Here is a 17145-nt window from a genome sequence, read left to right on the forward strand (position 1 = left end):
GAGTTGTGAGTGTGTGTGGCAGGGCACATGTGCATCATGGGGTGGGAAGTAAAGGAGGAACTCTTTAAAATTAAGGCCAAACATGAGATTCAATTTTATTCAAAATGTATCCCACAATAATTTCTTGTTTTTCCCCCTTACAGATACTACAAAAACCAAACTAGTTGGTTCTCACCACAAGAGAGTTCTAAGTGAGCTCTGAGTTTTACACTGCACATTGATAAATAGCTACTCAATATTTTTGCTATAGGAAACCCAAATATCATTAGGCATCACAAAGTACATAAAGAACTACTGCCCTCTTGGATAAGGCTGTAATAAAACAAATAAACAGGTCCAATCCCAATGAAAATGACAGGTGTTTACCTGGTCTGAGAGTATACAGGCCTTTCACAATATTTGCCATAGTTGAAGGTGTGACCTGAAATGGTGTTGACTGGGCTTCTAAAAGTAAAGCTGAAATAAGAGAACAGGTTAAAAAACACATAATGCTGATTATCAAGATTTCTATTTTATTTCTCTCAAAGCTGAAGGGTAAACAAGTACAAGAAAACAATAGCACAAGAGAACAAAATCAAGAGTTTATATACTAAGAATTTTTTTAAAAAATCCCTGTAGTAGCTCAGTTGCACAGGTAATATGTGAAGGTCTGCTAGAGCACCAAGGGAAATGAACCAACTCGGGCAAATTATGGAAAGAGGTAAGCCTTCTAAAAGCAACAGCATCATGGCCCTTGGTAAGTGAGCTGAAAGTGCTCCCATTACATCTGGGGAGTAAAATGTAAGTTAAACTTCTTCAATCATTTCTTCTTCCCTTCAAAATATCATATTTAAAGCTCTTTACATGTAAAGGTTAAGCACCCCTTAACAGAAACACTTAGCAATCAGTGTTTCAGATTTCAGAGTTTTGTTTTTTGGGTTTTGTTTTTTTGGATTTTGGAATACTTGTATAGATTTTATTGGTTAAGCATCTCTGTAAAAATCTGAAATGCTCTAAAACTTATCATGCCTAAAAAAGTTTCAGATTTCAGAGAATTTTAGATTTTCCAATTGAGGATCCTCACCCTATAGTAATTTTAATAACTTGATTATAGGCAGAAACTTACTTTCCCGATGCCTAGCTCCATCTACTTTCTTCTTAGAAAAGCTAAGGTTCAAGAGATGATGGATGATTCATTCATCTTTCTCATGTTTATGACTTTGGTTAACAACATAACCCTGACACTAAACATCACAACACAGTCAGTTTTCCCAGGGTCATTTACACTGTTCTATGACAGTTTATTAACATTTTTAAATAAACAGAAATAATTCCTCTAGATAAAACATCACTAACAGATTCAAACAAATTGCATTATTTAGTGGACCGAACAGATATTACTGACCTAAAGTTATTTTTCTAATTTATCTCTCAAACACCTGTAATTTACTAACAACAAATAAACAATAATTTTTAAATCTGCATATTTTACTCAAGCCAGGTTTGTAATCAACCATTTTCCCCTCTACATCTTTCTAAAAGTGGAAACAACATCTTACTTAGGTAACCTTATGAGAACTAAATAAATTAATATCTGTAAAGTATGTGGAGTAGGTCTTAACACACATAAGCAGTATGTGTGTTTGAAATCTTTTTGATGATCACCCACAAAACACCGTTAAACATTTACAGAGTCCCTTGTTCTGGATCCAAACCAGTGTGACTAGTGTTCACATTTTGTATATACCTCACTAAGTATAATCCCTAGTAATTTCTCAATAAATATGATAAATTATGTTTTATTCAATTTACAAAGGCTTAAGGGCCCTTTCAGTTTACTTGGGGGGGAAAAAAAAGGCATGTCTATCATTAAGTGTGATTTTTATTGAAAACCAGAGTATACAAGAAACAAAAGAAGTAATCTGTTTATGTTTTCTCTCTCACCAAATTTGGTATATTTTCTTTTCTTTTTCTTTTAAATATTTTTTATATACCCCATTTGAAACAAATGTATGATATATGATATGTCAAGATCAATGTAATGTTTTGAGCAACTAATAAATTTCTGATGTTTAAAAAAAATATTTTTTATTTGTGTTTATTAGATGGATATAATACCTATATTTATTTATTTATTTATCTTTATGTGGTGCTGAGGATTAAACCCAGGGCCTCACACATGTGCTAGGCAAGCACTCTACTAACCAAGCTATATCCCTAGCCCTGTATTTTCTTTGGATTATCATTTTTTTATATGTTCAATAAAATTGATTTCCAAAGTGCTAGTAAATAGAAAAACATTTATAAAGGAAAGAGGACTTTCTACCAGATGGTAGCATTTCTCCATAGAATTTTAACAGAAAAAAAAATATTGTGCTAAATTTTGGAACAAAAGAAAATGTCAACATAGCTGAAAATATGTAAATGGCTATAATTAATAGCTGGAATTATCTCATGAGGTAATGTTCAAAGATGTTTGTAAACATCTATCCAGTCTTTTGTTTTTAAAGCAAGTCATATGCTCAAGATTCTGGGCCTCCATTCTGGAATCTCTTGGGAATATAATAATAAAACATGTCTTATCATCATCTACACTATTATTTGAAAACCCTGTCTCTAAAAGAAACTGACCCTAAGTTTAGCAATTTCTCAATAAAAAAAAAAAAATGAAAAAACGTTTGTGGTCAAATTTGGAAAAATTCTGGTAAAAGTTCAATGTGGTAGCAACTAATTATGACTAATGTGAAAGCAAAAAATATATACTGCAAATCCAAATATGTGTCAAATTCTTTAAAAATGATTTTATGTGTACTGCATAAAATATGAGCTTTTAAAGGATGCTGAGACATGAGGTGATAGGGGCTTCCTAACTCACTTGGAGAGGGATATTCTTTTAGGGAAGGCAGGATGAGATGCCACCTACTGTGAGCGGGCAGGCAACCTGGGAAGGAGAAAAAGGCAAAACTCATTTGTTTATTTAATCAAGTGCATAGCCAAGTTAAATATTTTACAAGTCTTAATTCACAAACAGAAAATGCAGACCACAAGAGGCTAAGAAGCTTGCCTATCACACAGTCACTAAGTGACAGCCAGACTAAAGAAGGGTTGCTGCACCAAACAGTAAAAACGAAAGGATTCTGCACTAACATTTCAAAGACACAACACAGCACTCCTTCTAGAGTCACTGGTAGGAAAGTCAGGGATGAAACTCCTAAAATCTCTCCCTTGCCACAAGAGAATTTAAAAAGGCACCAAGTATCAGGCAAAACACAAGACATGTTCAATGACCTGGCTAAGCTGTTCCCAGTTCAATGACCAACCCAGAAATAACATCTGCACTCCTCAGCTTCTATCACTATAGAACAGAGCAGGCTTCAACGCTTCCTACTGTCTGGTTCAGAAGATGTCAAGATTGAGTTTTTATAGGAAGGGAGGAAGGGAAAGAAAACATCATTGTTAGTAGTCTCTCACCCTCATAATAAATTTAATTACTTACGCATCAGGCTGTAAATGTGCTTTTCTGCAACATGTTCCGTAAACAGCTTTATAAGGTCATCTTTTAAGTCTCTATTAAGCTTGGTTTCGATGTAAAACTTATTCTGAAAAAGAAATTATTTTTCGTGTATCAACTGGGGGATATAATTAGTCTTGTGAACTGAAGCACTAAATAATATTTTAGGAGACATGCATAAAGTCATCAATTAAAAAAAAAGATCAAATAAGAGCCCACCACTATGAGTTCCATGTCTTTCTGGCATGAGGTTGAAAAGTAAGAAGATCAAGAACTGTTTCCAAAGACCAATGGAAGATCTCAAACATCAACTCAACCGAAATGTAGAGACTTTATGGAATCACCATGTAATATTCCCTTTAAAATCCTACATCATCATCTGAAGACAACACTGGGAAACACTCATTAAAGGCACCTCATTTACTAATGAGATAGGCTAAGAGCAGGCACAGGTGACTCCCTAGCACACATGCCATTTCATCACTAGCCAGTCAGCTTCTGGATTCCATGGAGACCATCTTTGCTTAAGAGGTAGACACACCCAGAGTAGCCTAATCAGACTGTGAAAAAGTAGGCTTGAGTTGAGGGCAAGAGTCGTAGTCAGGACCACAAGAAGAACAAGATAAAATAGATGTGGTGGTCAGCAAAGAGACAAAAAAGAACTACGGATTCAAAATGCCTGGAGACTGCCTCCTTTCTACAGTTCTATTACAGGACACAATGCTTTTCCTTATGTATTTAAAATTCACAGACCGAGGTTGAATCAAGTTTTCTGTTTCTTGCAGCTGAATGACTATAGTGACTGGCAAGTCAAAAAAGATCAAATTTGTTCATGCTTTAATATAAATGACCAAGAGTGGAAAACACAAAGAAAAATGTTAAGAACTTGCTCATTGATTCTAAATTCTTAATGGTTTCTCTTCTTAAAAAAATTATAGGGCTGGGATTGTGGCTCAGCAGTAGAGCACTCGCTTAGCACGGGTGGGACCTGGGTTCGATTCTCAGTACCACATAAAAAATAAAGGCATTGTGTTGTGTCCATCTACAAAAAAAAAAAAAAAAAAAAAAAAAAAGACTTATATTCTCTCTCTCTTTAAAAAAATATAAAAATAAGATGTATATGGTTAAAAAACAAAAGCATGCAAAAATATGCAATAAAAATAAGTCTCCTATTGAAAACCTTCTGTCCTACTCACAAAGGTCCCACTCTGTATTGGGGAAATTATTGTCTATTCTTTCTAAAATGTTCCTCATATAAGTAGATATGTTCTCTTTTTCACCTAAATAGAAAACACTTGCTAATGAGGAAACATTACACACTGCTTTGTACCTTGCTTCTTCACACCAATGTTGTGTACTGCAAAATTTTTCCGGAAAAGAACATACAGACATCATTATCTTTACACATTTCCTACTTTCTTATTAAATAGTCCTCACTGATAATAATCAGGTTCCCCCCCCAATACTGCATAATTCTTACATATGTACAGTATTTTACATATGTTTATGAGTTTATTTATGATAAATTCCTAGAGATATAATTTCTGAGTTCCTCCAAAGAGATTTTACAAATTTATATTTCTAACAAAAGCGTGAGCTTGTTTTCCTAAATATTCACCAGATGCACACTCTAAATATTTAAGATCTTAATGCACAGCATCTTAATGTTCTCTTCCTACTCCTTTTTTTAATATTTATTTTTTAGTTATAAGTGAACACAATGTCTTTATTTTTATTTTTATGTGGTACTGAGGATCGAACCCAGTGCTTCACGCAGTAGGCAAGCACTCTACCTCTGAGCCACAACCCCAGCCCTCTCCCTAATCTTTAGTAAGTAACCAGACTCATTCAACAGAAGTAGTACGAAAACTTCAGAAGTACTAAGAAACTCTTAAGTTATTTTACCTCTTTATTTAAATAACAAGTTATTTGACTTTTTTGTACAATACTGTTAAGTTTCAATATCCTAAACAAAAATACATAATATCTTTATTTGATTCTATGTCTTTCAACAAGAATCTTCACTATTAATAGTGACTTAGACACAATCCATATTCTAATAACTTCATTTCTTAAAATAGTCATATAGAATTCTAAGATAATAGTGTTGACAAGTAACACTATTATGATTATGTTTCCAACAGGTTAACATTTCAAACTATTATTTAAATAATATACTCTTTTCAACAAAGGAGTACCAAAGTTTAAAATTTTTAAAAATAAATTAAACAAATTTTCACAAATAACCAGAAAGCAAATTCAAATTCTTAAGCTAAATGAAAAGGTATAGTTAAAACTTTTTAATTTTACAATATCGTATCCTGTATTAGAATTTTGCTAGGTAGAAGAGTGTGAAGTTCATTTATTCTTTCTTGATACAATCTTCTTATATGCCAAGATCCTACCATAAAGTTTTAAGAAAGCAATAATGGCAGCGTAGACAGACAAGTATACCACTTTCTTGCCTTTTTTTTTTTAAACAAATTAGCTATCAGTTTTGATTCGAAATCCAAGTTATGCTCATTTAGTTCTATTTTTATTTCTAACCCACCTAGCCAATATGCTTACTGGGAAATGCCATGTAAATGGCAGACATGGAGGTAAATAAACCTACTCATCTACCCTTATCTCCCCTTTTTCACAACTAGGCCTGAGGCTCTATCCTTCATGCTCTGATTTCACTCATCATTTCTACTGAAAATTTTAGAACAGCAGAAATAAGGAATTTACTAGAATGGGAATGAAATATCTACTATACCTAACAAATACTCCTGATGAATAACCCTAGAGAATTTCACCAAAATGATACGTGGCTGTCTCCCAGACTTTCTGACCCTTCCCAAGAATTAACCCAGCCAACCCAGGTGACTAATACTATTAACTATGTGTGTCTGTGTTTGTGGAGGAGGTACTAGGGATTGAACCCAGGGTATGATACATGCTAAGCAAGTACGCCCCACTGGGCTATATCCCCACTTCTTTTCTGAAGTCTTTCTTTGAGACAGGGTCTCACTGAAGTGTTGCCAAGCTGGCCTCAAACTTGTGGTCCTCTTGCCTTAGCCCTTTAAATAGTTGGAATTACAGGTATGTAACACTTCAGCCAGCTAATATTTTTGACTAGTATCATGATTCATAAAGAAGTTCTGGCACTTAAACCAAAAGCAAAGCCTCTTTATCACTTTCTCCTAAGATAAAGTCTTTGTAAAACAACAGGCAAATATAAGCTTCTTCTGCATTAACTATAAACCCTTATTAACTTTTACAATTGTTATCAGTACAAAAAGAATAATTTAATTCAAATGAAAATCTTGAAGTACAAGATCTTTTGGAAAATACCTTCTAAATCAGAAATAACTAGAGGTAGCTTTGTTTTCGTTTTAAATAAAGTACATTTTATGAAAAATAAGTCACTTTTAAGACTTATATTCCATACACAGCAATATATATGCTACAGAATGCAGAAACAACCAAATATGTCCCATTCCCTAATCTAACAAAGAAGAGTTGGAATAATGATTTCTAGGGCTCTCCCCATTTAGGAACACTAACATTAAATGATTCTATATTTAAAAGAAGGAAAAAATTAATCAACAAGTACAGTCTACAAATTATACTTCTGGCATAACTCTCCAAGCAAAAGAGAACATCAGATTGGAAGCATTTTATTTTTCCACTTTTTATGGAATGACTTAACTTGGCATTTTTCATACATCATATTTTTAGATACATGTTTTAACTGCTTTCTAAGGACAAGAAATCTTATGTATCTTTTTTTTTTCCCAGGACCAAGCACAGTCCATTCCACATGACCAGAAATACAATGAATACAATCATTGGATGACTGCTAATTACTAATACCTAGGTGACTATTCAAGCAATTGTTACTTAGGGAATTTCAAAACAGACAAAGGGAAAAATAAATAATTCTTCTATGTTAACAACTATTAAACATTACTGAATTAATTTTCATTTACAGTATGAAAATTCCACAAAATAGTTTTTTTTTAAAAAGCTGGAACATGTTTATCTCTGCTTCTTTTGGAAAGGATAAAACAACTCAAACTTACCATATATATGAAAAGAGGCACAATACTCTGCAATGCTCCCATATATTGTCCAAGAGCTATATTAAATCTTTCAATATAGAGATCTGGAGGGCTGGCCTGTGAGAAAGAACACAAACGTGATCATTCTAGCAAACCATTTTTAAGATCGATATTCCACACATAGTTATACATATGCTACAGAATGCAGAAACAACCATAATCTGAAATGCAAACAAGCTTCAAAGGAATCCAAAATTCATACTGAGATTCACAAGAAAGAAAAGGAGAGACACTTACTTACACTCTGAAATTTGGTTAAGACTTTGTTTCAAAGTCTGCTATATAAACTGAGCTTTGGCTTAGTTATCTTTAAAAATCATATAACCCTAACACATTAATTAAAACGCCTGCTCTCATAAAAAGGTGCAATCAAAATGAAGTATGATTTGAAAAATTAACATTGAATTATTTAGACATTTTTTATATGAACCACTGGATGGTTGGATGAGATTCAAGAAAGTAGTAGAGGCTCAATACGTTATTAGAAATAAATAGACAGAGTAACATTTAAAGTTCTATGCCAGCTGGGTTCTAAACAGCTTCTGAAGCTAACCAGTTATAAAATTATTAGAGAAAGCAGGAACTATATATTCCACATATATCTGCAGCTCTGGAAAGTAGTAAAATTATAATGCATGTGTCCTATTTAACTCTCCTTGTTATAAAATATCAAGTCACAAAGCCATCAAGAGAGTACTTCCAACTTAATATATTGTGTTCAGGACTGAATGTGTTTTTCCTTCCAAAATTACATATTGAAGCCCTAGTCCCCCAGTGTAGCTGAATTTGGAATGAGGATATAATTAACGTTACATGAGGTCATAAGGTGGGTCCCTATTCCTATAGAATTAGTGTCCTTACAAGAAGAAACACCAAAGAGTTTGCTATTCCTTACCTTTGTTCCTTCAACATGGCTCAGAGGACTGGCTATGTGGGGGCTTCTGAGGGGACAGCCATCTCTCAGCCAAGAGGGGAATCCTCACAAGGCACTGAATCAACTAGCACTTTACAGTGGATGTCCCAGCCTCCAGAACAGTAAGAAAGAAACTTAGAGCTGGGTATGGTGGCACATGCCTGTGATCCCACTGGCTTGGAAGACTGAGCCAGGAGGATCTTGAGTTCAAAGCCAGCCTCAGCAACTTAGTGAGGCCCTAACCAACTCAGTGAGACACTATCTCTAGATAAAATATAAAAAAGGGCTGGGGATATGACTCAGTGGTTAAGCACCCCTGGGATTCAATCCTCAGTACCAAAAGAAACAAACTTGGACTTGGTGAAATCACCCATCTGTGGCTTTTAAATATAAATCCCTATTTCACTATTTAACAAAGCTATCTGGCATTGGGCAAATCATTTAGCCTTCTGAATTTCAATTTTCATTTTAAATAGAAAAAACACCAACTGTGCTACTTCCAAGATGCGCTTAGAATCAAAGAAAATAATGTGGAAGTGCTTAGGAAAATGTCAAGTACTTACTGTACATGTATATATAACTAGGCAGAGTAAATAAAACTCATTTCCAATTAACTTCACACAGGCCCAATTCTTTAGAAAGATCCATTAACATTTTAAAAAGCATTAAAATGGTTCCATATTATAGGCAAACTTGAAACTACCATTAATAAAACAATCACAATATCATCTTTTAAACCGATTCAAAGAACTCTGGAAATGATATTTTAGCATTCAAAGAAATAAATTTAGAAGTATTATGTGAGAAAAGAAAATCTAAAAGCTATTACATTAAAATAATTTTCCCTTTTCATAAAAGGACATTTTATCCAAAAGTTATAAGGCACATTTAACAGCAGGCAGCACAAATAAAATTGAGTTCCTCAGTTATTTTTTTTCAAGAATTTCCAAAGCCTCAAAGGTTCTGAGTATTAAAAAGTACTTTTTGTATTGAATCAATGTTAGAATACTTACTTTCTTTCCACATTTCATGCAGCACTTATTCAAAACCTTTTAAATGACAAGACTAGAAATTTTAAGTCTTCTAAAGTAAACTCAAACTTTTCCAGAAACCTAGAAATGAATGCCATTTTAAAAAGTCTACCCAAATTGTTTTTCCTTCAAACTTAAGTTCAGCATACCTCAGGCCCCATTAACTGTTACCTAGTTGATTTACATTATTTCAACATAACAATATTTGGCTTGGACATTAAATTATTTTCTCAAATAAAACAAGAAAAAGCAAGCTGCCAGAAAAACTAATAATCATTATCCCAAAGTTGCCCCAACATTTCATAATATGCCTAGATTCTCTGAAATGAATAACATAGCTGAGTAGGAATGCTTTTTTCTTTCACGTGTGTTCATGCCTGAGGGTGGAGGTTACACATTCACTTGGTTTAAAATTAGTTCAAATGGGTTTAGAGTTTTACTTTTTTTCTTAACATTCATAATTGGTTTTATTTTCTTTTCACATGACAGTATATTTTGAAATATGTATTTACATACATAGAGTAAGTATAACTTGTTCCAATTATGATACCATTACTGTCAGACAAGTAGAGTTTTACTTTTAACTCCTTTCTCCCTAAAGCAACTACCACTTAATTCTTTCGTAACCTTCCAGGAGAATTTCATGCCATACAAGAAAATCAGTGCTTCATTTATAGCTCTTGTGGCACAAATACAAGGTGTAACCACACTGATCCACATTTTTCCTAACAATGTATCTTGATGTCAATGTTATTCTAGAATTCACAAACATTTTGTTCTTTGAAATCTTTTGCACTTTTAAAGATAATTCAAGGTCCAAAAAGCTTTTCTTGACATGTGAGTTCTATGGATGACTATGAGAAATTTAGCCAGGTATAGTGGTATGCACCTGTAATCTGAGGTGCTGGGGATGCTGAAGAGGGAAGATCATTTGAACCCAGAAGTGTGAGATCCCATCTCAAAAATAAATAAGACCTTAAAAATATGTATTAATTCTTTCTAACCTTTCAATAATAATGAGATTATTATTATATCTTAACATGTGTTACATCACATCTTAAAATTTTTTAATTTTTTTTTTAGTTGAAATGGACACTTTACCTTTGTTTTACTAATTTATTTATTTTATGTGGTGCTGAGGATCGAGCCCAGTGCCTCACGTGTTCAAGGAAAGCGCTCTACTCCTGAGCCACAAACCCAGCCCCACATCTTAACATTTTTATTAAAAATTATTTACACACAAAAAAAAGGAAATTCAATTAAGGTATCATTACTCTGACATTTTGGCAAGTCTTGTTAGAGCTAGTTTAAGAAGACACCTGGATTTTCATATCTGCTTCAGTATTAGATCAACTCCATGTGTCATCTTGAAGTAAATGAAGAAAATTTAGCCTCATACAGATATGTAGAGGGGAAGAAAAGGCTTATTTTAATAAATAGCCTTTCCAGATAATTATATTTTTCTCTGAAAGTTGGTTAGTGGTAGTTTCTTAAAGGTTAGTTGCCATATGAAATCTAAAACTGTTAGAATTTTTTTATACTTTACTATTTTTTTTAACTTCCCATATTTTTATTAGCTGCACATAATGGTAGGATTCATTATATATTCATAAATGCACACAATATAACAATGTCATTTAGCCAATACCATACCCCAACTTTTACCCTTTCCCCTCCTCCCTGGTCCCTTTCCTCTACTGTACAGATCCCCCTTCAATTTTTCTGAGACCCTCCCCCAACCCAACATTTCTTTTCCTGTTTACTTTCTTGCTTCCATTTAACAGAAAAACAACCCTTGACTTTTGAGTTTGGCTTATTTTACTTAATATAATGTTCTCAAATTCCATCCATTTTCCTGCAAATGACATTAATTTCATTATTCTCTGTGGGTGAATAAAACTTCTTTGTGTATATATACCACATTTTCTTTATCCCTTCATGCATCAGTGGACACCGAGGCTGGTTCCATAGTTTGGCTATTGTGAATTGTGCTGCTATAAATATGGATATGCCTATATCATGATGATTTTAATTATTTAGGATAAATACAGAGGAATGGTATAGCTGGGTCATATGGTAGGTCCAACCCAAGTCTTTTGAGAAACCTCTGTATTGATTTTCATGGTGGCTGTACTAATTTACAATCCCACCAACAGTGTAAAAGTATTCCTTTTTTTCCCACATCCTTCCCATATATATTATTGTTCATATTCTTGATGGTTACCATTCTAACTAGAGTTGAAATTTCAGTATAGTTTTGATTTGCATTTCCCTAACTGTTGAAACCTTTTTTTTTTTCCTTCATGTATTTGTTGGCCATTTGTATTTCTTCTTTTGAAAAATATCTTTTTTAGTTCATTTGCCCATTTATTAACTGGGTTTTTTGGTTTGTGAGTTCTTGTTTTGTTTTTTGTTTGCGGGGAGGTGTTTGGTGTTGAGTTTGAATTCTTTATATATTCTAGATGTTAACCCTCCGTCAGAAGAATAACTGACAAAGAATTTCTCCCATTCTGCAAGTTCTCTCTTCACATTCCTAATTGTTTCATTTGAGGTGCAGAAGCTTTTTAACTTGATGCCAACTATTTATTAACTCTTGGTGTTATTTACTGAGCTTCAGGGGTCCTATTGAGAAAACTGTTGCCTGTGCCTATATATTGATGTGTTTTCTACAAGGAGCTCCAGTTTCTAATTTCTAGGTCTTTGATCCATTTTGAGTTGACTTTTGAGCAGGGTAAGAGAGAAGGATCTAATTTCATTCTTCTACATATGGATAGCTGGTTTTCCCAGCACTTGGTTAAAAAGGCTCTCTCTTCTCCAATGTATGTTTTTGTCACCTTTGTCAAGAATGAGATGATTGTCTGTGTGGGTTTGTCTGTCTTCTATTTTATACCACTGATCTACTGTTCTCTGCTCTTATACTAGTACCATGCAGTTTTTGTTGTTACAGCTCTGTAGTATAATTTGAATTCATATATTGTCATGCCTCCAGCACTGCTTTTTTGGCTTAGAATTGCTTTGGCTTCTCTGGGTCTTTTATTCTTCCAAATGAATTTTAGGACATCCCCAATTCTGTGAAAAATGTCACTGACATTTTGATAGGGATCATACTGTATATTGCTTTTGGCAGAATGGCTATTTTAACAATATTAATTCTGCTTATCTATGAACATGGGAGGTCTTCCCATCTTCCTTATTCTACAATTTCTTTCTTCAATGTTCTACAGTTTTCATTGTAAAGGTCTTTTACCTCCTTGGATAGATTTATTCCAAGGTATTTTATTTGGGATGGAGGTTATTGTGAATGGGATTATTTTCCTGATTTCTTTCTCAACAGGTTCATTTTTAGTGTTATACTTAATTGCATTAAAACTCTGCTTTATTTTCTACTTTGAACAGTTTTTAACACACCTATTTTCTACCATTATGCAATGGTCATTTGAAAAAGACTGATTCACTGAGTTGTACAAATCTTGTAACTGAAGGCACATTTCATTATACAATATCAACAAGAAGATACATTTTTAATATTACCACCATCTCATCAGCTAAGTCTTTTTTAAATACTCAGAAGTTATTAAGCTCACAGCAGTAGATAAACTAAAATTCTAATATTGGTCATAAATATTGTCCATTATTTTCCTTGAACAGAGTTATTCCACCCATTTTTGAGAAAATGTTGGTCAAATACCTAAGTCTAAATAACCACAGTTTGTCAGTCATTCAAGTAAAAATGGTATTTCATGGGGCAGAGCAAGACGGGTGCTAGTTTACTCAAAACTCATATAACTATACAAGGGCTTCTTCTCAAAACCACCACTAGACATTGGTGGTTTTCCATTTCTTCACATTGATATACTTTAAAAAAAGACTCTTAAGTCATAATTTTCACTGCTTCATCTAGGCGTTCATATAAGTAAAACTGGCTTTTCCACACACATACACCCTTTCTGGCTAATACAAACGCATGGAAGTAAAGATTTGTACTAAGGCCCCACAGTTTTATTCTCACTACTTCTGCACCATCAGTTTAAATGTCAACATAATAGAAAGCACAAATAATATCCAAATAAAAGTAGAAAAAGAGTTGATTCTTCTGACCCTCTGAAAGGATTTCAGTATCTCAGAGGATCCTGAAAAACATATATTGTCTAATCATATGCATCATTATATAAAAAGATAATTTTAGTGTTTATTTTTAAGTAAGTCAATCTATTAAATACAATGAAAAATGTACACCTTGACAGTATATCGGTAATCATGAGAAATGCCTTAAAGCAAGAAAGGAAAGGTCTGACTTGATGCACCCCACCGTACTGTCACAGGAAGGAAGGGAACAGAAAGCTTATCACCTTTATTATCTAAAGCTAAATAAGGAAATTTGGGTGGCTAGTCCCTCTCACTGGATGTATGTTAATTTTAAAAGAGGATAACTTATTTAAGTAACATTACTAGACAAGAACCTTAAATACACCAAGATTTAGGTCAGTACTATCCAATGAAACTCTATCTCCACTATTCAATATGGTAACCACTACCATCTATGCCTATTAAGCATTTAAAATATGCTTAATGAAACCAATAAACCAATTTTTACTTCATTTTAATAAATTTTAACTTTTAACAGTGGATAACTGAACACTATAGATATAAAATATAAACAGGTTCCACAAGTTCATATTTATATCCTTCTCCTATGCATATCCCTTCAGTTACCCTCCTATCCCACACCAAAATGAAGCATAAAAAAAAAGCTTTAAATATACATTTTTTTAATCTGAACAAAAGCATTCTGGTTATCTTCAAATAAATAAAAGACATCTGTCTGTTCAAGTGAAGTAAAGGGGACCTTTATAAACATAACAAGGTCACTAACATAAACCTTTGAAAAAGTAACATAGTTCACTGAAATTTTAAAAAGTTAAAAAAAATTAACTATAGCCAGATGCAGTGATGCATGCCTATAATCCCAGCAAGCTTGGGAAGCAGAGGCAGGAGGATCATGAGTTCAAAGCCAGCCTTAGCAAAAGCGAGGTTTAAGCAACTCAGTGAGATCCTGTCTCTAAATAAAATAGAAAATAGGCTGGGGATGTGGCTCAGTGGTCTAGTAACCCTGAGTTCAATCCCTGGTACCCCCCGCCCAAATTTAACTACAGGAAAATAATCACTACCAACACTAGAGATAACCACCATTAACATTTGTGCATTTTCTGTTTGTTGTGTGCCTATCTTTCAACAAATATGAATTATTCTGAAGCCTGCTTTAATTGCTTAGCTAAGTCTCACCAACATCTCTCCCATGTCTAAGTTCTTTCTGCAACAAAACTTTACCAACTGTCTGGACACATCATTGTCTTCTTCAGTCCCTCACCACTGGATGCTGAGGCTGCTCCTTGCTGTTTATTGTATCCAGGTTTGTGCAGATTCTTCTAAACACAGACCAATACTGCAATGGTGCAAAGGTGTTGAGGGGCTTCAGCAACACCATCTTAGCAACACCAAACATTAAGATACTTTGCAATCCCTGCCTCAGAAAAAAGAGACACGGTTCAGAAACAAGATATATTTACAACAGAAAAGTGGACCTCAAAGATCGTCACTCTGCAAATCATCTGAAATGTTTGTGAATGGTAAAGATTCTGGGCCATACTCTATAAAATCTTGACTCTGAAACTTTCCAGAGGTTCCTGTTTTTAATGAGAACATAAGGGATGCTGTAAACAGCTGGCCAAGCAGCTGTTTAGAAGCCTCTACCTAAGGCCTCTTAAGCCCTGTGGGAAGGAAGTCTGGAGATCCCAGGCAGGTGGGCAGGCCCTACCCATGCAGCACAAGGTATCCAATGCACGATGAGAGGTCATCAAACGCAGACCACACTGTGACTAGAAAGACAGGGTCCAATGACACCCTAACACTCGTCATTAGACTAAGGTGAATTTTCTTTTAAATTTAACAGCTTCTTAACCAATATCAAATTCAGGGATTATAAAGTTAGTAAAATGTACCATGAGGTTCTACCTCAGCTTAGAATGCAGAAATCTAAGAGAACATCATTGCCACCATTTTTTTTTAATTATGAGAAAAAGCTGATTCACCTAAATAATTATTTTTTTCCAGCTAATTAGACACCTAAGATGAAGATATTTATTTACTAAAATCTACCAATCCCTGTTCAGGACTCTCAACTTAGGAGAAAAAGTCATCTGCAACTACGATGGGGAGAAGGAAGGTGGGAGCACTTACACAGCACCCTCACCTAAGCCAAGCTCAGGGACACAAGTACTACCTACGACTGAGGCAGGAGCAAAAGAATGAAAATTTCCACATAGACATAACTTGCCCTGCCAGCCTAGCTCTTGCACCAAACAATAAAAACTACCCATTGCGGAGGGAGGGACAATGATGCAACAAAAGACATATCCCCCCCCCCCCCCCATGAAACAGGGCCTGCTAAGACTTGAGGGAAGAGCAGAGCACTGAAAAGAATCCTTCTGGATCACTCTGGAACAAGCTAGCCACAGCCCACCACTAAAGGAATCAGAAGTTGTAGCAACAACTGAACTCAAACCCAACTCAACTACTGACAGTGAGATTTAACTCCCCACACTAGCAGCCTGCTAGAAGACAAGCACACCTATTTCTAGGCATAAGTATCATGCATGCAGGTCTATACTGGTTTTCCAAACACAATATCTAACATTCAATCAAATCCTAAGAAACACCAACAAACAAAATAAACCCTACAATCTGTTGTCAAGAATTAAACATTCAACAGTCCAGAAGCAAAGACCCCATGTGATGAAATTATCAGAGCCTTTTAAAATAACTGTGATTGATATACACAGTGACCCAGTGTTACAGTGTGAATCTGGAATGTCCCCAAAGCCTTATATATAAAAGGCCTGGTCCTAGCTGGAGGAGCTCTTGGGAGACAGGGAACTTTAGGAGGCAGGGCATAATTAGAGGACATAATTCAGTGAAGGGCAGCCTTGAAGGGTATATTGGGACCTGGATCCCGTCCTCTCCCTCTTCTCTCTTTGTGCCTTCTGGCCGCCATGCCGCTTTGCTCTGCCATAATGTTCTGCTTCACAACAGACCCAGACTGGAGCCAAGTGACCGTGAACTGAAACCTTTGAAACCATAAACCAAAATACATCTTTTCTTCCTCTAAGTTGATATTCTCAGGTCCTGTTTTATCATCGTGACAGAAAGCTAACATACCTAATAAACAACACTCACAAAAAGATGACAGTTTTCAGCAGAGAAATCAAAACTATTTTGAAAAAAAAATAAACAAAAAACTGAAATAGAAATGCTAAACATTCTCAAATAATTTCTTCACAATCTTTAAATATTGATATCTATATTACCAAGGACAACTTCAGCATTTTGTATACTGTACAAATGGACCCAGATGCCATCTCACAGATTCTTCATATTTTCTGAATCAAACTAGGTATTCCTTTTTTTAAAAAAATCTGCCCCTATATGACTAACTTTGGCAAAAACAACTTGTGTATAATATGGTTTTAGTCTAACTAGCTTATCCTATCACTGTGAGAATAAGATATTGCCATGGGCAGACCTGTCAGGGCTCTAAAAGTAACACCC

General features: G+C 34.5%; 1 protein-coding gene across 2 annotated transcripts in view; it reads right to left on the reverse strand.

Annotated features, from left to right (window-relative positions):
- Positions 1–17145, reverse strand: part of Cacul1 (CDK2 associated cullin domain 1) — a 64499-nt gene that overhangs the window by 14496 nt on the left and 32858 nt on the right. Inside the window, exons 4-7 of one of the 2 annotated variants that reach the window (XM_058581331.1) lie at positions 7558–7653; positions 3476–3578; positions 2855–2920; positions 367–456 (exon numbers count right to left, since the gene is read on the reverse strand). In XM_058581331.1, the coding sequence (XP_058437314.1) occupies positions 367–456; positions 2855–2920; positions 3476–3578; positions 7558–7653 (355 nt within the window). The remainder of the gene's footprint in view (positions 1–366; positions 457–2854; positions 2921–3475; positions 3579–7557; positions 7654–17145) is intronic. The other variant, XM_046450266.2, reaches the window with a different exon arrangement.

Source organism: Marmota monax, unplaced genomic scaffold (genome assembly GCF_021218885.2).
Source record: "Marmota monax isolate L192 unplaced genomic scaffold, Marmota_monax_Labrador192_F-V1.1 WCK01_AAM20220418_F8-fsc00004, whole genome shotgun sequence".
In the NCBI taxonomy this organism is placed as follows: Eukaryota; Metazoa; Chordata; class Mammalia; order Rodentia; family Sciuridae; genus Marmota; species Marmota monax.